The sequence below is a fragment of the Papio anubis genome, chromosome 7, assembly GCF_008728515.1.
Source record: "Papio anubis isolate 15944 chromosome 7, Panubis1.0, whole genome shotgun sequence".
NCBI lineage: Eukaryota > Metazoa > Chordata > Mammalia > Primates > Cercopithecidae > Papio > Papio anubis.
Genome location: NC_044982.1, coordinates 74,408,605 through 74,432,171, shown reverse-complemented (window position 1 = coordinate 74,432,171; position 23,567 = coordinate 74,408,605). Strand labels below are relative to the sequence as shown.

The 23,567-nt window shown below is 36.2% G+C and overlaps 1 protein-coding gene across 5 annotated transcripts in view; it reads left to right on the top strand.

The window, feature by feature from the left end:
- The window catches only part of ARHGAP5 (Rho GTPase activating protein 5), a 72,147-nt gene that overhangs the window by 25,841 nt on the left and 22,739 nt on the right, over window positions 1-23,567 (top strand). For 3 of the 5 annotated variants that reach the window (XM_003901691.5, XM_017961097.2, XM_003901692.5), the window contains exon 3: window positions 10,218-10,365. In XM_003901691.5, coding sequence (XP_003901740.2) covers window positions 10,218-10,365 — 148 coding nt within the window. The remainder of the gene's footprint in view (window positions 1-10,217; window positions 10,366-23,567) is intronic. The other 2 variants (XM_009211369.4, XM_031668188.1) reach the window with 1 other exon arrangement.

Genomic DNA, 23,567 nt, shown 5'->3' with positions numbered 1-23,567 from the left:
TATTGTTTAAAAACAAACAAACAAAAACGGCAGAGACCTCGTGCTCTTTGCCCATTTTCCCACAATGGTAGCATCCTGCAAAACTAGTACAATATCACAACCAGCATATTGACATTAATATGATCTACAGATCTTATTCAGATTTCCCCAGTTTTACTTGTGCTAATTTGTACATATGTATGTTTCGTTCTTTGCAGTTTTTCATGTGTATAGGTTTGTGCGTCCCTCCCATAGTCAAGATGTAAAACAGTTCCATCACTTGCAAATTACTTGTTTTGTCTTTTTATAACTACATGCTTTTCCTTCTCCTCACCCATCGCTAACCACTGACAGCCACTAATCTGTTTTTCATTTCTATAATTTTGTCATTTCAAGAATGTTGTATAAATGGAATCACAGGGCATATAACTTTTTGGGATTGACTTTCATTTAGCATAATGCCCTTGAGATTCAGCCAAGTTGTTGCATGTATCAACAGTTTGTTCTTTTTATTGCTGAATAATATTCCATAATATGGATACATCAGTGTTTTAACCTGTTGAAGGACATCAGGTCATTCCAGTTTTTGTCCATCTTGAATAAAGTTGTCATGAACGTTCAAATACAGGATAAGAAACTGCCAAACTGTTTTCCAGAGTGGGTATACTACTTATTTATTTTTTGAGATGGAGTCTCGCTCTTTTGCCCAGGCTGGAGTGCAGTGGCAACCTCCACCTCCCAAGTTCAAGCAGTTCTCTGCCTCAGCCTCCTGCGTATCTGGGATTATAGGGGCCCACCACCATGCCCAGCTAATTTTTGTATTTTTAGTAGAGACGGGGTTTCACCATCTTGGCCAGGCTGGTCTTGAACTCCTGACCTCGTGATCCACCCGCCTCAGCCTCCCAAAGTGCTGGGATTACAGGCGTGAGCTGCTGCATCCTCACCAATATTTGTGGTACAGTAACTTTTTAATTAAGTATCTGTGTTCCATTCACCAATTTTTTCAAACTGGTATTTATGTTGCTTTCTGGGGGGCAGTGCTAAAATAGAAGTGCCTGATCCCTGTCCTTACAAAGTATATTTGTAACCTCTGTATAAAGTTCCAAATACCTGAGTTAGGCATCAAAAGCCATTTGCAGTATGGCCCTTGCTGACGTTTTTAACCTTATTCGTTTCCACGCATACTCTTAAGCTCCAGGTATGTCAAAATAGACGGAAAATAGTAGCTGGCTCAGAGCCATTGTGAAGATTAAGATTATGCACATAGTATTAACAAGTGCCTAATAGATAGTAAGCAGTAAATGGCAGTTTCTGGTGATTTCATAGTCTTCATCCCGACATACAATAGGCACCCAAATGTTTAAATGAGGAAATTACTTACACACTATACCCTTTCTAACTTCCGAAAATGTCCCTGACATTATCCATTCCTATATAAGTTCTACACTTTGAATCTAGATTTAAGTCTTACATTTATTTTGGCATTTAATCACATATTATTTTGTATGTGCTATTAATGACTAGTAGCGAGGTGTTTTTTCATTATAACAGATTATATGTTTCTCAAGGGCATTAAATTCCACTGATTTTGAATATCCTTTACAGTAAACTAACATGCTCTGCTCATCGTATAGTGATTTCTTCAGTTCTTAGAGACTGTTGAAAGTACATCACCTTTTTTCCGAGTGAATTCACATAGAGTTGGCTATTCTTCCTATAACTTGATGATGTGAGTAGTCATTATTTCATATGAATCCTGATTAGGTTAGGATGCTTAAGCTTAGACATACCTGTCTAGTAACCCCTACAGGAATGAAGAATTAGGTAAGTGAAACTGTTACTGTAAATCGTATGTAAACCAATAGTACTTTATATATTAACAGAAATCTTACGTGGTGAAGGCTTTCCTCTGGTGCCTGTTTTTAGTTGTTTGCGTCTGTCAATGTTTATTGAGTATCTACCATGTGCTATATATATTGTGCCAGTTACAGGAACCAAAAGGAAATGTGACCAGATTTTAAATAGTATTTTGGAAGTTGTACCAATAGGGCTTGTGATATGTTTGCTGTGGAGAGTGAAGGAAAAGAGAAAACCAAGGTTGACTCCTAGGTTTATGGTTTGAGCAGTTGGGTAGATTTACTAAGATAGCAAAGACTAAGGGTGAAAGGATTCAGACTAGAGAGAATAAAGACATCTGTGCTTTTTATGTTTAAAATATCTATGTTGACCTATAAGTGGAAGTGGCAAAGTCTAAAATTTAGGTGTATGAGTGTGGTACTCAGGAAGAGTTATCAAGATGTATAAAGTATTTAAAGTTTTGGGATTAGATAAATTCACATAAGGGGAGAGTTACAGTTAGAGAACAAGGGAGAACTCAGAACTGAGTGTGGGTAGAAGAGTTATTGGTAGATGAGACTGAAAGGAAATCCTTAGTGGGAAAAGAGAAAAGCTAGTGAAGAGTATGATACGGGAGCCAACAGAGCAAGTGTTCAAGGAGAAAGTTCAAGAAAGAATGTTGCCAAGAAATCAAGGATAAAGAAAAAATTTTCTTATTCATTTGATAGTATCTGGTCTTGACAAGTGGGTTAAGGGAATGGTAGGGAAAGCTAGATGGAAGTGGGTTAAAGAGTTACTGGGATGGGAAAAGTAGAGACAATGGATGTCTGACATATTCAAGAAGTTTTGCTGTGAAAGGGAGCAAGAATTGGGGCAGTAACTAGAAGGCAATGTGGGATCAAAGGAGGGTTTTTGTGTTTGTTTTTAAAGATGAGAGAAATTGGAGAGTATTTGTATGTTCATAAGGATGACCCAGGAGAGGGACAAATTGATGCTATAGGAGAAAAGTGATGGGGAATAGGAGTGATTCTGAAGGAGAAGAAAGAGAGGAAGGAGAATCAGGATTTAGGTGATGTGTAATCCTGTGATCAGGATTTGGGTACTGCAGTTATTATAGAGGGAAAAGATGAAATATTTCGAGTAGGGTTATAGTTAGATTGGTCCTGGCAATAATATGAGGGAGTTCCTATTTTTTCTGTTTCTCAATTAAATGTGATTTCAGGCCATTAGGAAGGGAGAGGAAGGTAGGTAGTGCATGTATTACTTGGGTTTTTTTAATTGCAGAATATGCTGGGATATGTGGAGAATCTCAAGTATGAGACAGTATATAGGGACCAGAGGAAACTCAAATTGGAAGTCATTGGAGTAAAATATGATTTCAGACCTTTTTCCTTTTTGAAAAGAGAAGGGTTAAAATTTACAATTTTTGCTATACTTACATGAACATAAATGATGTTATAGAAATGGGATTATACTGTTTATAAGACTTAAAATTTATCTAGTGTATGTGTGAATCTATTAAAATCAACATTCAGTGCTTATTCTTAATTTGGGCATACTTGAGCTGACAAAGTAAAGGAGATCCTTTAAAATTTCTGACTCTTTGTTTCCATAGATGTTTACTTATTTCTGCTATAATTTGTTGTTGCTGCCTGATAGATTGAATTCTAGATCATTGTCAAGTGAGTCTGTTTGTATGGTTAAAGGCTTTTTGCCTTAACAACTCCAGTGTTAATACTGCTCTTTTAAAATATACATATATATTACTTAACTCTTTGGAGTCCTTTGTTTAAATGGCATGTGGTTGGTTGAGTTTACTTTTTCACTAAGCCCGATAATCTTTTTGTTATAGTTGATCCTGTTATATTTATATTTATGTTACAAGTTTTGGCTTGCTATTTTCTTGTTTTCTAGTTTTTATTCTTCATTAGCAAAGAAAAAAAGGAAGGAGCTATTAATTTATGTACTTCATATTTTTATCTTTAAATATATTGAACTCCTATTTCAATTTATCATCTTTATTCCACCTTCCAAATAGTATATTATCATACCTGTTGTGCACTAGTGTAATTATATCTTATATCTCATCCCTCCTCCCCCTGTATACAGGGTAGGTTGAGGCTTTTAGTTCTGGCCTGTTATCAAATTATTTTTACATTTTATAGCTTTACCTGAAAAATTATAAATTAATAGCCATAACACTGTTAATTAGAATTAGTTTTACAATATTCAGTGTTCACTCTTACATTTTTCATAGCATAAATTCTCCAGTGTAAGTTTTTTTAACTGATTTTTTATCATGTGGTTAAGATTTTTCAGGAGTTTGAGACTTATAATTTAAATATAATTATTATATATTTGCAGACTTTTTAAAAAAAACGTGTTACGAGTTATACATACCTGAATAACATACTGGTTAAGAATTCTCGACACTTGTTTCCCATGAACATTCCTGTACATGAATCTTCTGGCTTCCAGTTTTCCAGACAACTCTGAGGCTGTCCTGCCTTTTTTTCCCCCCCACTGTTGGTCATTTGTTTCTTCTGCCTGGATGCTTTTAAGATTCTTTGTAGCTTACCAAGTTCAGCATGATATGCCCCTAACTTGTTGATTCACTCTTATTTGTTGTTTATTTTTCCTAGTACATAGTAAGGTCGTTTAATCTACAAATTAAGCTCATTATGTTAGAAGAGACCCCAAGTATCTCTTTCTGGACCATTTGTACTAATTTATTTCATAGTATTCCAGATGTTTGAGGTATGTTTATGAACAAAGCAGATAAAAATTCCTGCCCTTGTGTAGAGCTTAAATTGTAGCAGGGGGAGCCCAAAAATAAAAAATAAAAAATAAAATATAAAAAGATGATACATGAGTAGTTAACATAGTGTTGTGGGGAGAAAAGGCAGGGTAAGAGGAGCAGAGTACTGGGGAGGGGCTGGGAAATACAGCAGTAGGATTGCTTTTTTTTCTTTTTCTTTTTTTTTTTATTTAAGAGATGGGATCTTGCCGTGTTGCCCAGGCTGGAATTTAAACTCCTAAGCTCAAGCTGTGCTTCCATCGCAGCCTCCCAAGTAGCTGGGATTGGATTACAATTTTTAATAGGGTGGTCAGTGTAGGCTTCATTGAGAAGGTAAAGGGAACGGCCACTACAAAAGTGCTAAGGCAGGAGCATCCCTGGCATATTAAAATAGCAAGGAAAACTTGTGACTTGAGGGAGGAGTAAGTGATGAGGGAAATTAGGTCAAAATGTAAAGGAGCAGAATCCAAGGCATGCAGATTGTATATGTCTATTCAAGGAGCCAACATTCTAGCTCTCTGTAGAGGATGGCCTCTACGGAATGATGGTAGAAGCAGGGGATATTAAGCAGGTGTTGCAGTAATCCATATATGTGAAATGATGATAGCCTTATGGGCCAGGGAGTTAACAATGAAGATGGTAAAAAGTAAGTAGATTCTGTATCTATCCATTTGCTTAACAGTTGGAAGTAGGGTATGAGAGAAAAAGGAGATCGAGGATGACTCCAAGATTTTTATTCCAAGCAACTGAAAGGATAGAATTCCCAAAAACTGAGATGGAGAAGGCTGCAGATTGATTACATTTTAAGGAAAGCATGAGAGGTTTTTCTTAGACTTTAAACTGATGTTAGGATGTTTTACATTAGTTTAGGCTTCAGGAGAAAGAACTGCGTTGGAAATAATAATTTAGCTTATCAGCATATAGATGATGTTACCAAGAGGGTGAGTATAGATAGAGAAAAGAAGACAATCAGGGCCTAGCGCTGTGGCTCAACCTGTAATCCCAGCACTTTGGGGGACCAAGGCCAAAGAATTACTTAAGGCCAAAGTGTTCGAGGCTACAGTGAGCTATAATCGTGCCACTGCACTACAGCCTGAGTACAGAGCAAGATGCTGTCTCAAATAACAGCAGCAAAAGACAGAGACTGATTAGAATATTCACAGCATTACAGTGTTGATGAGGAGAGACCAGAAAAGAAGACTAAAAAGGGAAGAGTGAGTGAGATAACAGGGGTGGGTCTCTTTAGAAGTCCAGTGAAGAGAGTGACTGCTGAAGAGTCAAGATGATAACTGAGAGCTAGTTATGGAAAACAGTCTTTGGTGACCTTAATAAGAGCAGATTGATTTAGTGGAATTTTGAGGGTGATAACTAATTTGAGTGCATTTAGGAATGAATGGAAGGAGAGAAATTGGGACATCTTGTATAGATTACTTGTATATAGTTTGTCTGCAAAAAGGAGTAGAAGATTGAGACTTTTTTAAATGAGAGCAAAACCCAGCATTTTGTGGTGTATAATAGGAATGATATAGCAGGAAAAGGAACTCTCTGATGGTGTTTTCCATTTTATTTTGATCTTTGCAAATATATTGAATCTTTTATTTGCTACTTCTAAGTAGGTTTTTGTTTCTGTGATGAGTTTTTTGTTTCAGTTTCTTTACATTTCATCTCCTGTTGTCACGCTGCTGCTTTGATTTTTTTTTATTTTATTTTATTTATTTTTTTGGTGGAGTCTCGCTCTATCACTAGGCTGGAGTGCAGTGGCACAATCTCAGCTCACTGTAACCTCCGCCTCCCGGGTTCAAGCGATTCTCCTGCCTCAGCCTCCCAAGTAGCTGGGACTACAGGCTCAGGCCACCACACCCAGCTAATTTTTGTATTTTTAATAGAGATGGGGTTTCACCATGTTGGCCAGGATGGTCTCGATCTCCTGACCTTGTGACCACCCATTTCGGGTTCCTGAAGTTCTGGGATTACAGGCGTGAGCCACCACGCCTGGCCTCTTTGATTTTTTTAATTTCAAGAATCACATGTAAGAAAATAGAGATCCGGTTTTCTTGTTTCTGGAATTGGTTCTTTGAGCGTCGAGTCAACTGCATTTCGCTGCTTAAGTTTTGTTCAATTTTTGGTTACTGGTGAAGTAATTTGAGGTGTTTGGTTTTTTAAAAATGTTACTGTAGTATTTATTTGAAGATGTTGCTTAGGTGACCCCTTGTGTTGCTGATATTACTGAAGTAGGAAGAGCAGTTCTGGAAAGGGCTGTTTTCTTCTTCCTAGTCCTGTTTACGTACACAAATGAGAGTTTTTAATATGTTGGACACTTAATGAGATGTAATTGCTGAATGGAATGTTTGTTTTACTGTGATGTGCTTTTGCAGATAAGAAATTTGCTTAAGTGGCTAGAGAAAAGGCTGGGCATTTGCATTTAAGTAAAAGTTGAAATACGAATGAATGTAGTAATGAATCAAAAATTGGCTTTTCGATCAGGCGCGGTGGCTCACACCTATAATCCCTGTACTTTGGGAGGCCGAGGTGGGCGGATCACGAGGTCAGGAGATAGAGACCATCCTGGCTAACATGGTGAAACCCTGTCTCTACTAAAAATACAAAAAATTAGCCAGGCATAGTGGCGGGCGCTTGTAGTCCCAGCTACTCAGGAGGCTGAGGCAGGAGAATGCTGTGAACCTGGGAGGCAGAGCTTGCAGTGAGCTGAGATCACGCCACTGCACTCCAGCCTGGGCGACAGAGCAAGACTCCCTGAAAAAAAAAAAAAAAAAATCTACGTGTACTCTTTCAACACTGCATTTATCTCCAAACAGAAAACATCTTTGCTTCAGTTTTCATTTTTCTAATCAAATGATAATATAGCTAATAGTTGGCAGGCTACAAAGCACCTTTGTGTTTCTGAGAAAGAAAAGAACTCAGCCCCCGTACCCCTGCCTCAACTTTGAGGTTATAGTCTCTTCATTTCCACTTTGCACATTGTTCTGTTTTGGTGGTAGTGGAAGTGGAGTGATCATTTAAGGAATAAGGATCCACACCACTTGACTTGCACTTGGCTTGCTGAGTTAGGTCTTGAGCCAGAAACAAACACTCCAGTGCCCCCTTGATAACATTCCAGACACCTAGTTGTGTTTGGTCTAATCCTCACTTAACAGGGTTGCATATAATCTGCATCACCAGAGAATGATGGTGGGTGATTTAGAAGTCAGATTTCATGAGCTCTGAGAGTTTGCTGGATGGAGTGACCTGAAATTGAAAGGATTTAATTAAGTACTTAAGATATTTAAGATATTCAGAGACTCAGAAGAATACGTTGAAGTATGCATTCAAAAGAAAGACTTCCAGAAATAATGAGAAACTAAGATGAAGACCATTGTTTTTAGGCATTGAAAGCCCTGCCTGTGCTCCCTTCCTCTGCCCACACATATACATTTTTCTGATTAAAAATGATACATATTTGTCCAATTTGAAAACCAGTATGACAAATATGACAAATATTAATAGATTTGTGATTTACGCCAGAGAAAATAAAAATTTGTAGATAAAACTAACCTCAAAAACAAGGACTGTCAATAAAAGTACCGTAATATCCTCTGAATTTCTGAAAACTTGTCCATCTTCCTATACTTCAGAAACTCTCAATGGGATGTGCACAGTAGAGTCATCTGTAGGAATCCTTGCTATACCCTAGAGAGTGAATCAGAATCTCCTCAGTAGTTTGATTCCCAAAAATACTTCCTTAAGTTTTTGAGGTGTTCATTCTTTGGTTAAGATTCATTTTCCCTCTAATGCTACTTTGAAGTTAAACTGTGAAAATTCATATTTAATTTTGTTTTTTTAACTATCGTTAAAACGTTTTGTACATTACTTCTGAATGTTATCCTAACACTTAAAGCATCTGGCTGGGAGTGGTGGCGCACACCTGTAATACCAGCACTTTGGGAGGCCAAGGCGGGTGGATCCCGAGGTCAGGAGATCGAGACCATCCTGACTAACACGGTGAAACGTGAAACCGCATCTCTACTAAAAAAAATACAAAAGGCCGGGCGCGGTGGCTCAAGCCTGTAATCCCAGCACTTTGGGAGGCCGAGACGGGCGGATCACGAGGTCAGGAGATCGAGACCATCCTGGCTAACACAGTGAAACCTCGTCTCTACTAAAAATACAAAAAAAACTTAGCCGGGCGAGGTCGCAGGCGCCTGTAGTCCCAGCTACTCGGGAGGCTGAGGCAGGAGAATGGCGTGAACCCGGGAGGCGGAGGTTGCAGTGAGCTGAGATCCGGCCACTGCACTCCAGCCTGGGTGACAGAGCGAGACTCCGTCTCAAAAAAAAAAAAAAAAAATACAAAAAAATTAGCTGGGCATTGTGGTGGGCACCTGTAGTCCCCACTACTCAGTAGGCTGAGGCAGGAGAATGGTGTAAACCTGGGAGGCGTTCCACAGTGAGCTGAGATCGCGCCACTGCACTCCAGCCTGGGTGGCAGCCAGACTCCCTCGCAAAAAAAGAAAAAAAAAAGCCATCGACTGGGCGCTGTGGCTCATGCATGTAGTCCCAGCATTTGGGGAGGCTGAGGCAGGCGAATCATGAGACCAGCCTGGCCAACATGGTGAAACCCCATCTCTACTAAAAATACAAAAAAAAAAAAAAAAAATTAGCAGGCATGGTGGTGCATGCCTGTAATCCCAGGTACTTGGAAGGCTTGCTTGAACCCGGGAGGCAGAGGTTGCAGTGAGCCGAGATTGCACCACTCTTCTCCAACCTGGGTGACAGAGCAAGATTCAGTCTAAAAAGAAAAAAATAAAAAACTGCTGGGCACAGTAGCTGACGCCTGTAATCCCAGCACTTTGGAAGGCCAAGGTGGGTGGATCACGAGGTCAGGAGATCAAGACCATCCTGACTAACATGGTGAAACCCCCTCTCTACTAAAAATACAAAAAAATTAGCCGGGCGTGGTGGCGGGCGCCTGTAGTCCCAGCTACTTGGGAGGCTGAGGGGGAGAATGGCGTCAACCCGGGAGGCGGAGCTTGCAGTGAGCTGAGATCACGCCACTGCACTCCAGCCTGGGCGGCAGAGCGAGACTTCGTCTGTAAAAAATGAAAAGCATCCCTAGGTAGGAAAAAAATGGAAAAATAAGGGACAAATGATGGACGGTTCATGGAGTTATATAGCATCATTATACAATCAATAATTAGAACTTTTATGTTCTTACAAATATAGACAGACACAAAAACTCACTTGGACCTGCCTCCAGAGACCAAATGAAATTACTATATCACACCTAAACTGAATCAGGTATTGCTTACCCCTAGTGTGTCCCTTGTGTTGGCATTGAAAAGTGCTATTTTCTAATCTCTCCCGACCTATCAAGTCTTCTGTCATTTTCCAAAGAGAACATTTTCTTCCAATAAGCCATTTTTTTTCTGTTCACTTATGTCTCCAATCAAGTTGCTACTTCTGGCAAAATTAGTGAGTCATACTGGTGGACATTTAGGTTGGATGTGGCTTTATAATTTTTCTTTTGATCCGAACTGTGTATTTACATTGCTTATTACTATTATTCTGAAATTAATTTTAATAGTGTTAACTTAAATATGTTTTCTTATAGCAGAAAAAGAAAACTAAGAACTTCAATCCACCAACACGTAGAAATTGGGAAAGTAATTACTTTGGGATGCCCCTCCAGGATCTGGTTACAGCTGAGAAGCCCATACCACTATTTGTTGAGAAATGTGTGGAATTTATTGAAGATACAGGTAGGATAGAAGAATCATTGCAAGAGATTTGATTTTAAATTTCACTTTTGATACACCAATAGTTTGTCTAACGTTTGTGATTTGTTAAAAATAAATTTTGAAAGCGGTATATAGTTTTCATTATTAGGATTGTTTTATATTAACTCCATCTGATCAGGTAACCATCTGATATTTGAAAGAAGTTTTTGTTGACCAATAATGCTTTTATTGGACTTCTCCTGAAGTAATAAATGGCAAAGTTGAATACTAAACTGTTAAGCTTACCTTATTCTGGGATTTAGAATAACTTTATTAAGTTAGGCTATTTAATGAAGAGATACAGTTATGGTTTGAATAATTTGGAAGTGTCCCATATTTTTAAGTCCAATACTGTTTACTTGCATTACCCATTTTACATATGGATTTTTCTTTTAAAACTTAGAGCAATAGTTGTAAATGTGTAAAAGGCAGCTTGTTCTATTTGTGATGCTACTGTTTATTCAACAGTTCTAGCTTGACATTTATATGATTTGTGTTGTATTTTTAAGGAATGCGTAGATATCCTCATTATTTTAAAAGCAAACCTGCTCTTACGTTTACTTTGCCTCATATAATCTCAAAACTAAAAAAATAGGCAAGTTAAAGGTGGAAAATAGGGACAGAAGATTGTTTTTGAGTGCATTTAAAACAAACACAAGTTAACTATGTAACCTTAGTGACTGAATGTACTACACATTTTAATGGCTTGAAAACATGAGCTAAGTCAGTTTCGGCTTTATTTGTTACTAATGATCCCTTGATAGATAAGCATTGTTTGAAAAACAAAGTAGGATACTCTTGTCCTCGCTAAAAAATCAGGCTCATTTTTATTCACATGTACACCTTGCCCTTTGGTTTATCAACTAAGTTGTATATATATTGAGTTATCTATTTGGTAATAGATATTATTATAAGGAATGTTGACTTTCAGTCTTAATGAGAGGATAGAATGCGCAGTGGCTCACGCCTGTAATCCCAGCACTTTGGGAGGCCGAGGTGGGCAGATCACAAGCTCAGGAGATCGAGACCATCCTGGCCAACAGGGTGAAACCACATCTCTACTAAAATTACAAAAATTAGCTGGGCATGGTGGTGCGTGCTTGTAGTCCCAGCTACTTGGGAGGCTGAGGCAGGAGAATTTCTTGAACCCGGGAGGTGAAGGTTACAGTGAGCCGAGATTGCACCACTGCACTCCAGCCTGGTGACAGAGTGAGACTCCATCTCAAAAAAAAAAGAAAAAAGAAATTGCATTATCCACTAGTTTTGTAGTTGAAATGGCATGTGTCTTCTGCCTTCAGTTAATAAGTGTTAATTTATAGAGGCTACATTTGGATATGCTCTTTATCATTTATTTTTCCCTTCAAGAAATACTTGAGAAGTGTTATTAGATAAATTTCTTGTCTATTTTTCTGTCCATCTTTAATGTAGCAGAAATGCAAAGGTTCTTAAAATACTAACTTCCTGCTTTGGATTTAAAGAATTCTGATTTTCTCTAGTATTATAATTAAGCGTAGGGATACAACTGAACAATTAGAAAATACTTTCCTTTAGTGATCGAAAAGCAATAATAAAATTACAGATTAGCGTTTTGTACATTTATTATTTAAAATTTCCGTTTCTTGAATATTTCATAGTAGTTGAGTGATTCGGTTTGAGGAAAAGAAATGAATTCTAAATATAGGATAAAATGCAGGTCTAGTCCAATTCTTAACACAACTTGAATTAGTTTAGGTCAACTCTTAGGTAATTTATATATTTAAGTACTTTGGTAGAAAGATTACATAGACCATAGAATAGAATAAAAGATTAAACTAGTTATTTTGTTGTCATTGTAATATATTGCTTGATTTTATTACTAATTTTAAAACTACTAAGTGGTTTTAGCAGAAACTCTTAATTGCCTACAAGGTTGTTTGTGTCTTTTGAGGAATTCGTTCATTTCATCTAAATTTCATAAATTTACAGCTCTCAAAATGGACTGTAGCATAACCATCTTATATTTAAAGTTCAACTTGTAAATATATTGCAGATACCCATTTCTTAAAAATTGTGATATTTTGCTGTTTATAGATCCTTAGATGTAATGATATAAATGATCAGTAATTGTGTTGTTATAATCAGTCCTCTTGTTTAAAAGACTAATCTTTCTTGAACAACCCTGGAGAAAATATTGACAGTTTAAAAAATCAGCTTTATTGATATAATTTACATACAATAAAATTCACTAATTTGAATTGTACAGTATGAATTTTTATAATCTATAGTCATATAACTGCCACCACAATCAAGATTTAAGTTATTTTCATCACCCCCAAAAGCATCTGGTCTTTTATTATGAAGTATAATGTTAGCTGTTGGATTTTTGTAGATGAACTTTATCTGGTTGAGAAAGTACTATGACATTCCCAGTTTGCTGAGTTTTTATACAAAATAGGTGTTGATTTTGTCACGTGGTTTTCTGCATCTGTTGAGGTTATCTTAATGATTGTTTTTTGCTGTGGATGGTGAATTACATTGATTTTCACATGTTAAACTAACCTTACATCCCTGGGATAAATACCACTTGGTCATGTTTTATCCTTTTTATGTATTGCTGAATTCATTTTCTAAAATGAAGGATTTTAGTCTGTAGTTTTCTTTTCTTGCAATGTCTTTGTCTGGTTGATATCAGACTAAAAAGCTGGCATCATAGATTAAGTTTATTTTCTGGAAGAGTTTGTGTAGAATTGGTAATATTTCTTTCTTTAATTTTAGTAGAATTCACCAGTGAAATGATTTTGACCTGGAATTTGTTCGTGAGGAGGTTTTTAATTTAAATTTCTTTAGTAGATATAGGGCTATTCAGATTTTTTATTTCTTCTTGAGTAAGCATTGGTTGTTTGTGTGTTTTGAGGAATGCATTCATCTAAATTGACAAGGTTTTTAATAAAATTCCTTTTTCTTTTAGTGCCTTGTAGCATCTGTAGTGATCTTTCTACCCTGATGTTACTAAATTGTGTCTTTTTTGGTATGGTTGAGGTTTATCAATTTTATTGATCACTTCAAAGAACCAGCTTTTGCTTTTATTGATTTTCCTTTTTTTTCCCATTTTTTAATTTATTGAATTCTACTTCTTGTTTCTTTCTTCTTTGGTTTCTCTGAAGTTTCTTAAAATAGGAATCTAGATTACTGTGTTAGACCAGTTTTCTTTTCCACTGTAAATATTTAATGGTCCAGATTTTCCTCTAAGCATTGTTTTAGCTATATTCCATATAGATATGTTGTGTTCCGGTTTTGTTTAATTCAAAATACTTTGTAATTTCCCTTTTTCAAAAAAACAGTTTAACTCATCGGTTATTAGATTTCTAAATATTTGGTGGTTTTCCACATCTTTTTTGTTCATTTCTAGTTTAATTATTTTGCATTTGAAAAACAAAGAGTTTGATTCCAGGTTAAGTTTATTGAGACTTGTTTTATGGCCCAGAATATGGTCTCTTTTGAATAGTTTAATGAGACCTTGAACTGAATGTTTATTATAGTGTGAAGAGTTCTATAAATGTCAGATCAAATTCTTTGAGCCTGTTGGGCAAGTCTTGTATATCCTATTTTTCTTGTTTACTTTTGTAAAATTAAGGAATACTGTTGAAATCTGCAATCATGATTGTAGATTGTGTGTTTCTTCTTTCAGTTCTATTAGATTTTACATCATGTATTTTGAAGATCTGTTAATTTCATACATATTTGGGATTATGTCTTTTTTTTTTTTTTGGAGACAGGGTTCTCTCTCTTAACACCCAGGCTGAAGTGCACAGGTGTAATCTCAGCTAGCTGCGACCTCCGCCTCCCTGACTCAGGCAATCCTCCCACCTCAGTCTCCCGAATAGCTGGGACTGCCACCACACCCAGTCAACTTTTTTGGTTTTAGTAGAGACAGGGTTTTGCCATTTTCCCCAGCCTGGTCTCAAACTCCTGAGCTCAAGCAATCTTCCCACCTAAGTCCCCGCAAAGTGCTGGGATTACAGGTGTGAGCCACCATGCCTGGCCAGGATTGTCTTAAGAACTGACGTATTATCATTATAAAAAATTTCTTTTTATGTTTTGCCATATTTTTTGTTCTGAAGTCTACTTTGCCTAGTATTAATATAGCCAATGTTTTTTACTTTGAGTAGTGTTTGTGATATATCTTTTTCTTTACTTATGCTTTTATAGATCTTCATTTCTTATGTGGTATACATCTTTATAGTTTACCTTCAAGTGATATACCACTTTAATGTGTTTTATAAGAACCTTAGAACGATATACTTCCTTCATGCCTTGTTCTGTTGTTATATATTTTAAATCTATAATGTTTTAAAATCACAATACATGTTTATAATTTTTGCTTTAAACAGATTGTTGTCCTTGTTTTTGAAAGATACTTTCTTAGATTAGAATTCTTTTATGTAATAGCTTAATTGAAATATAATTCACGTTATACAATACACCCATTTAAAGTGTAGTTTATTCACAGAGTTGTACCAGCATCAGCACAATCAATTTTAGAACATTTTCATCATCCCAAGAAGAAAGAGTATACTGATTAAGCAATCACTTTCTATTCCCCACTTTTACTCCCCATCAATTTCTGCCTTTACAGACTTGCCTATTCCTGGATATTTCATATAAATTGAATCATATATAATGTGGTCTTTTGTGATTGGCTTCTTTCATTTAACATAGTTTTCGAGTTATTCATATTGTATCATCTATCAGTACTTAATTTCTTTTTATTGCTGAATAATTATCCATTGATGGACACTTGGTTTGTTTCTACTTTTTAACTCTTGTGAAGAGTGCTGCTGTGAACATTACTGTCAGAGTTTGTGTGTAGACATATGTTTTCACCTCTTGGGTATATACTTAGAGTAGAATTGTTGGATCTATGTTTAACCTTTTAAGGAACTACCAGACTGTTTCAAAGAGGTGGCACCACTTGACATTCCCATCAGCAGTGTGAGTTCCAATTTCTCCACATTTTGCCAATGTTTATTTTTCTTTTTGATTATAGTCGAGTAAGTGGTAATGTGAAATGTATCTCATATAATTTTGATTTGCATTTCCCTGATGACTAATGAAGCAAAACATCTTTTTAAGTGCTTTATTGGCTTTTTGTATACATCTCTGAAGAAATATCTATTCAGATCCTTTGCCCACTTTTTAGTTGGATTGTTTGTCTTACTGTTGAGTTTAAGGGCTCTTTGTATATTTTGGATACAAATTGTTTACAAATACGATTTGCTAAAATATTCCCCATTCTGTGGGTAGTTTTGTACAATTTCTTGATGATATGCTCTGAAGCATAAAGTTTTCCATTTTGATGAAGTATGTTTTGTCTGTTTCTAAAATTTTGTTGCTGTGTGCATGATGTCGTGTCTGAGAAGGTTTTTGCCTAATCCAGGGTCACAAAGATTTATCTATCTTCCAAGAGTTTTAATGGTTTTAGCACATACATTTAGGTCTGTGATCCATTTTGACTTAATTTTTGTGTGTGGTTTAAGGAAAGGCTTCAGCTTGATCTTTTGCATGTGGATATCCATTTTATAAGCATTATTTATTAAAAAGACTATTTTACTGAATTTCCTTGGCACAGTTGTTCAAAATCAGTTGACCATAAATGTGAAGGTTTATTTCTGGACTCACTTATATTCTATTGATCTATATATCTGTCTATACATGCTGTTATCTGTCCGTTTTCATTATTGTTTTGTAGTAAGTTTTAAAATCAAGAAATGTGACTGTTTCAAACTTTGTTCTTCTGGGTATAGAGTTTTAGGCTGATGTTGTCTTTTTTCCCTTTTCATTCATCTCTTTAAAGACTACTTATTATGGTATCTCATACCTAATGAGATTTCTGCTGTCATTCTTATCTGTGTTCTTCTGACTGTGATGTATTCTCTTTTCTCCCTCAACTCCCAACTACTTCAAGATTATTCTCTCTAGTTTTCAGCAATTTTATTAAAAATAATAAAATTATCACATGATTTTAATCTTAGTATGTGTATTTTTTAAAAAACTACATCTGCTTGAGGTTTCTGGAGCATCTCAGCTCTCTTAGTTTATATTTTTCGAATTTGGAAAATTTGGGGCCATTATTTCCTAAAGTATTTTTTTCTCTTCTTCCATTTCTCACTCCTTATTCGTGTATTAGACCTCTAGGAATTCTTTAAAACTTTTTTTTTCTGTATGGCCAAATGTAGAAATGCCATTTAAGTCTTTCTTTTTATGTATTCATTTCTATACCTATTATATTGATGTTTTCCCGTGTATATATGTCTTTGGGCGTATATGATTTATAATAGCTATTTTAAGATTTTTGGTTTACAAATTATGTCGTATATCATTTCTGGGTCTCTTTCTGTTGTTTTTGTTGTTTTGTGGGTTATATTTTTCTCCTTCTTGTTTTGATAGTTTTGATGTCAGAATTCTGAATTTTATATTATTTAGTCTTCTGAATTTTTAATTGGATGATGTTACTAGTGTTTCTTTAAAGAATGTTAGATTTGCTCGGTGCTTCTGCTTGGCTGGTGGAGAAAAAGAAAAAATGTTTGATTTGTTTTTTCATATGTTAATTATCTTGTGAATCAGTTTGGTCCTTTCTAAGATGGATTGTAAGTTTGTATGGCAGATCTAAAGCAGCCTTTATTCTGATACTTGTTTATACCTACAATAAAACAAGATTTGACCCTATGCCCCATATATGAAAAAGGTTTTCTGAGAATAAAACTTGAACTATTCTCAGCTCTTGGCCTCAGGAAGTTTTATCTCATACATGTGCAGTATTCAACCAGAGAACCCAGAGACTCTTCTGCATATCCGATACTCTTTCTCTCTGTATTTCTTCATCTTTTTGGTATTCTACCCCACAAATTCTAGCCTTCTCAGTCTTTCCGAACTCCCATATCTCCTCCGCTTTGGTAGACCTTTGTGATTCCACCTCCCATCACTAACTACCATCTCAGAACTCTCCAGACATTACGTTGGGGCATTCAGACAGCTTGCCTCATTTGCCGCTTTTTCCCTCATGGATCGTGGTTCTGAACTATGATTAGTGTTCATGTTCAGTGATCAATGTTAAGTGTCTGAAAACTGGTGTTTCATACAATTTTTCGAGTCTTTAGTTTTTCACTGTGGAAGGGCAATTTCCATAGCAATCAGGGCATCATGGTGGAAGCATATGTCCTTATTTTTATAATAGTACTATCTTAATAAGTTGTGCTAGGTTCCAGTTGGGAAATGACCCTTGAAATATTGGTAATAAGTTTACAGTAGACAAAAAGGGATAGTGCGGAAGAGAGCAACTGAAGAGAAAGGGAATAATAGGTCTTACTGAAGAGTTAATAAGGATGATAAACCTGATAGATATTGAGTTGAAAGAGGGCTCAGAAGTGCCTCTCAGATTGCTCTATTAGGGTAACTGTAGATGGCATTCCATTAATGAAAATAGAAGTTATAATAAGAAATGGCAGTTTCATAATGGATTCATGTTTGGACATGTTAAATCTTCCAAGGTGCCTGTGGGACATATAAAAGCCTGAGACTCAGTTGTATATATGACTATGGATCTCTAGAAAGTGGTTTTGTCTTTAGATATGATTTTAGTAATTGTCAGTGTCTAGATATTAATGAAAGCTATATGTTGACATAATTCAGGTTAGACATCTAGGGTGGGAAGAAATGTTCACAGTGCAAACAGGCTATACAAGAGTGGAGCCCTAAAACACTAGGGAGAAGAAAAATTATAGTAAGAAAGAAGCATGATTATCAACATTTGAGTGAGAATGATTTTTTTACATTGCTTTTTCTGAGGTGCAGTTCATAAATAACATAAAACTAACCATTTTGAAGTGTACAGTTCAGTGGCAGGTAGTATATTCACAATGTTGGATAACCACCACCTCATCTAGTTCCAGAACATTTTCATTTACCCCGAAGAAAACCCTGTACACGTTAAGCAGTTACTTCTTATTTTCCTCCTACTCCAGTCCCTGGCAGTAACCAGTCTGCTTTATGTCTCTCTGAATTTACTGATTCTGGATATTTCATATCAGTAGAATCACACAATGTATGACCTTTTGTTCTGCTTCTTAGCATTATTGTTTTGAGGTTCATCTGTGTTATAACATGTATCATTATGTGTATATACATACATGCACACACACACATTTTGCTTATTCAGTCGTTGTTTGGTGGACATTTGGGTTATTTCCACCTTTTGGCTATTGTGAACAGTCTGCTGTGAACATTCGTGTATACAATGATTCGTTCAAGTACCTGTTTTCAATTATTTGGGGTACCTAGGGGTAGAATACTGGATCATATGATAATTCTGTGTTTAACTTTTTGAGGGACTGTCAGATTGTTTCCACAGTGGATATACCATTTTACTTCCCACCAGCAATGTGCAAGGGTTCAAATTTCTCCATGTTTTTGCCAACACTTGTGTGTGTTCTGTGTATGTTTTAATTCTAGCTGTCTTATCCATTTTGAAAAGGATTCCATTTAATCACCAAGTAAGTTTCTTTGGCAGTATTGTGATTTTTGCAATATTAAGTCTTTGAATCCATGAATGCTTGATGTCTTTTTTATTTAAGTCTTTAATTTCTTTCAGTACTGTTTTGTAGTTTTCGGTGTTCAAGTCTTGCCCTGGTTGACTTTATTCCTATGTATTTTATTGGAATGTTATTGTAAATGGAGTTTACTTAGTTTAATTTTCAGGATGTTTATGGTGGTGTGTAGAACTGATTTTTGTGTGTTGATCTTGTATCCTGAAATTTTGCCGAATTATTAGCTCTATTTTTTGTGTGTATTTGGGGATTTTATATATGTTTGTCTTCTGTGAATAGGGATACCTTTACTTTCCAATCTCAATGCTTTCTGTTTCTCTGTCTTGCCTAATTGCTGTGGCTTGAACTCCCAGTGCAATGTCGAATAGCAGTTGTGAAAGGAGCACACCCTTGTCTTGTTCCTTATCTCAGGGGAAGCTTTTATTCTTTCATCATGGAATATGATATCAGCTGTGGGTTTTAATGTTCTTTGTCATGTTGAGGAAGTTCCTTTCTGTCTTATTTTCTTGTGGCTGCCATAGTGAAGTCCTGCAAGGTGGATAGCTTTAAAGAACAGGTATTTATTGTCTCATAGTTCTGAAAGCTGGAAGTCTGAAAGCGAGCCATGCTCCCTCTGAGACTCTAGGTAAATCTTCCTTGCTTCTTTCTTGCTTCCGGTGGTGGCTGTCAATCCTTAGTGTTCCATGGTTTGCAGCTGTATTACTACAATCTCTGCCTTTGGCATTCTCCATGTGCGTGCACGTGCAGGGGTGTGTGTGTGTGTGTGTTTTCTCTTCTTTTCATAAGGACATCAGTCGTATTGGGTTAAGGACCCCACCCTACTCCAGTATGACCACATCTTACCTTAACTAACTACATCTGCAATGATCCTATTCCAAGTAAGATCACTTTCTAAGGTATTAGGGGTTAAGACTTCAACATATCTTTTTAGGAGGCAAAATTCAACTCATAATACCTTTCATTCCTAGTTTGTTGAGTGATGACAGTGATTATTATTATGAAAGGGCATTGGATTTTATTGAATTACTTTTCTGTGTCAGTTGAGATAATCATATTATTTTTCTTTTCTTTCATTTATTGATGTATTACATGGATTGCTTTTTCTTATATTAAACCCCCTTGCATTCCTGGAATAAATACTTTTGGGGTTATGGTATATAATCCCTTTAACATGCTGTTAGATTCTATTTACTAGTATTTTGTTGAAGACTTTTATATCTATATTCATAAAAGATACTGGTCTGTTTTGTTTTCTTGTGGTGTTTTTGTCTAAATTTAATGTCAGGATGCTGCTGACCTCATAGGAGTTAGGAAGTATTTCTACTTTTAGAATGGTGTATTTAATGACTGTGTTCCCTGGTTTTAAAAGTGTGCTGTCTTCAGAATCTATTGAGGCATTCTTGTGTTAGATACTTATGCGTTCTAAATTTTTTTCTGCATTTTTAGTTTTTCAGCCTCCTGCTTTATTGTCAATATACCTCCTGCTACTGTGTATCTCATTTTTGCTTTTCCAGTTTGCAACTTCTAATCTGCTGTGAGTCAGGAAAACATATGGCAGAGTTAAATTGTGCTTTTGGTTAGGTTAAATAGAATCTGTGGAAAAACCTAAGGTGTTTCTCTTACAAGTGAAATAATATATTTTAGTGGAAAGGCTTTGTGACATCTTATTGGCTATTTGTAGTCCTTTCTGTTCCCATTTTTTTTCAGTTATGATAGAGTAGGTGATCAGGTGACCAAATTCCAGATAGGTGAGGTATTACTCTATTTGCCAGAATTTTTATTTGCATGTGGTTGCAGTTAATCTGGAACACCCCACTGTTACAGATGAATTATAAAGAAACAGAGACTGTCTTTAAAGCATAGTGGTTATATTTTTGGTAAAAGTGGATTAGAAGGATAAACATTAATAGCATTCTTTGTATATTGGTCTAAAACTTGTGTGTAGTTTCACCACACCAATATGGGATGAAAATGGATGAATGAATCTTTGTGTTATTGCTAATGTAAATACAACTTCCTTAAGTAAAACCTCTTTGTTTAAACTTCAACTTTCCCACTTGATGCTTTCAAGAACTACCCGCTGCCTTTTTTTTTTTTTTTTTTTTTTTTTGGTATCACTACAATACTTTTTCACTAAATATCAATCCCTTGTTTCTCCTGCCCTATCTTGTCTGGATATTTTTCAATCAATTTTTATGTTTACTCCCTTGCATACTTCCTCAAAACTTCCACCATTTTATTCACTTGGCAAAACCTCAACTTTGGTTAAACCCTCTGGTTACTCTGTGTTTGAAACAGAACAGGGGATCATGGCTATAGAAAAACAAACCATGCAGTTCACTTGGACTGTATGACCACACTTCCAGGCACAGTGGCTCACACCTGTAATACCAGTACTTTTGGGAAGCCAAGGCGAAAGGATTGCCTTATCCCAGGAATTCGAGGTTGCAGTGAGCCATGATCACAGTACTGCATTCCAGCCTGGGTAACAAAGTGAGACGGAGACTCTACCTCTGAAATAAATATATATATATATCTCCCCACATATCTTAAGCAGCTTAATCATCTTATATTTCCAATTTACCTAGTAAATTTGTTTGTTGAATCCCTTGCATTCATAAGGGTTTTTTTTTTTTTTTTTTTTTTTTTTTTTTTGAGACGGAGTCTTGCTCTGTACCCTAGGCTGGAGTGTAGTGGCGTGATCTTGGCTCACTGCAGCCTCTACCTCAGGTAGAGTGATTCTTCCTGAGGTTCGAGTGATTCTTGTGCCTCAGCCTCCTGAATAGCTGGGATTACAGGTGCCCGCTATCACACCTGGCTAATTTTTGGATTTTTTTTTTTAGTAAGAGAAGGGGTTTCATCATGTTGCCAGGCTGATCTCGAACTCCTGACCTCAAGTCATCCTTCCACCTCAGCCTCTCAAAGTACTGGGATTACAGGTGTGAGCTACCACACCCAGCCCAGGATTTATTTATTTTTTTTGAGATGGAGTCTTGCTTTGTCACGCAGTCTGGAGTACAGTAGTGTAATCTCAGCTCACTGCAACATCTGCCTCCTGGGTTCAGGCGATTCTCCTGCCTCAGCCTCCTGAGTAAGCTGAGACTACAGGCACGCACCACCATACCCTGCTAATTTTTGTATTTTTAGTAGAGATGGGATTTCACCATATTGGCCAGGCTGGTCTCGAACTCCTGGCCTTGTGATCCGCCTGGCTCAGCCTCCCAAAGTGCTGGGATTACAGGCATGAGCCTCCACGCCCAACCTGTTTTTCTTTATTTTCTCACATTTTTCAAAATTTTGGGATCCTTAGAAATGTTACAATAATAATATTATTGAGCATTTGTTTACCCTTACCTAGCTTCACCAAGTAAACTTTTTACCACAGTTCTTCTCCAACTTTTTGGGAGTTTCGTGGGAGGTGCCGAACAATGTGAAATTCAGTTGAAAATGGCATGACACTTCACCTCAAAGTCATTTAGCATAGATTTCCCCACTAATAAGGGCATTCTTTTCACATAACTGCAAAATAAATACCATGTTTAGGAAATTTAATATTGATACAATTCTATTGTCTAATATAATATCTGTATTCAAATTATCCCAATTGTCTCAACAGTGTCCTCTTAGAGCTTTTTTGTTGTATCAATCCAAGATCCAAGCAATGATTACGTATTACTTTTCTTGTCATACTTCTTTGGTCTTCTTTAATTTAGAATAGTTTTCTAATCTTGTGTGTTTGTTTTCATGTCACTTATATTTTTTGAAAATTCAAAGCCTTTTTTTTTTGCAGAATATTCTTAAATTTATTTGACTGGAAAGTAGTGACACTTTTCAGTTCACTAAACTGAACTCGTAATAATATATATATATCCCCTCCCCACATGGAATTTTAAGAAACTTGTTTTTGATAAATTGAGAAAAGAAAATACTGCCTTTTCATCTTATTCCTGTAATGGCATTGTGCCTGAAATGTCAAGTATCACCACAAAAAACTCTTGCTCTATTGATGTTACTTCATCCCTATCAGCTTTTTAGCATGTGAAAAATCTCACTTCACTTAGCTTAAGTGAAGCCCCATTAGTAATGCATCATTAAAAACAGCATGAACACATTTACTTCAGCTGTTGTTGTAAAACTCAGAATAGCTGGCCTATTGAACTATACAATATCAGGGACAATATATTTTATGTATTTGTATATTTTATGTAACAATATATCACACATATGTACTGTAAATACAGCACATAGTGGGCACTTAAACATTAAATCTTGTTTGAAATCAAAATATCACAATGTCTCATCATAGTATGTCTTCATGTGTTTATCTTTTGCTTCTCCTGAGTACATCTTTAGTTTGAGTAATTTATAGCCATTCCATTTACTGTCGATGTCATTTATGCGTATCTGATTTACTTTGCTATTGGGTCTGAGCCATCACATTTACAAGAATGACTCCCAGATCTTTATCTCTCACATTCCAGAGTGTTCTTATATTTCATTCTTATATTTAATTCTCCCAATTGTCCAGGCCTCAGGTATCTCACTAATCTGTCTTTTTCACCCATTGTGCCCACATACCATTAATTGCCCATCCTTGTCCAT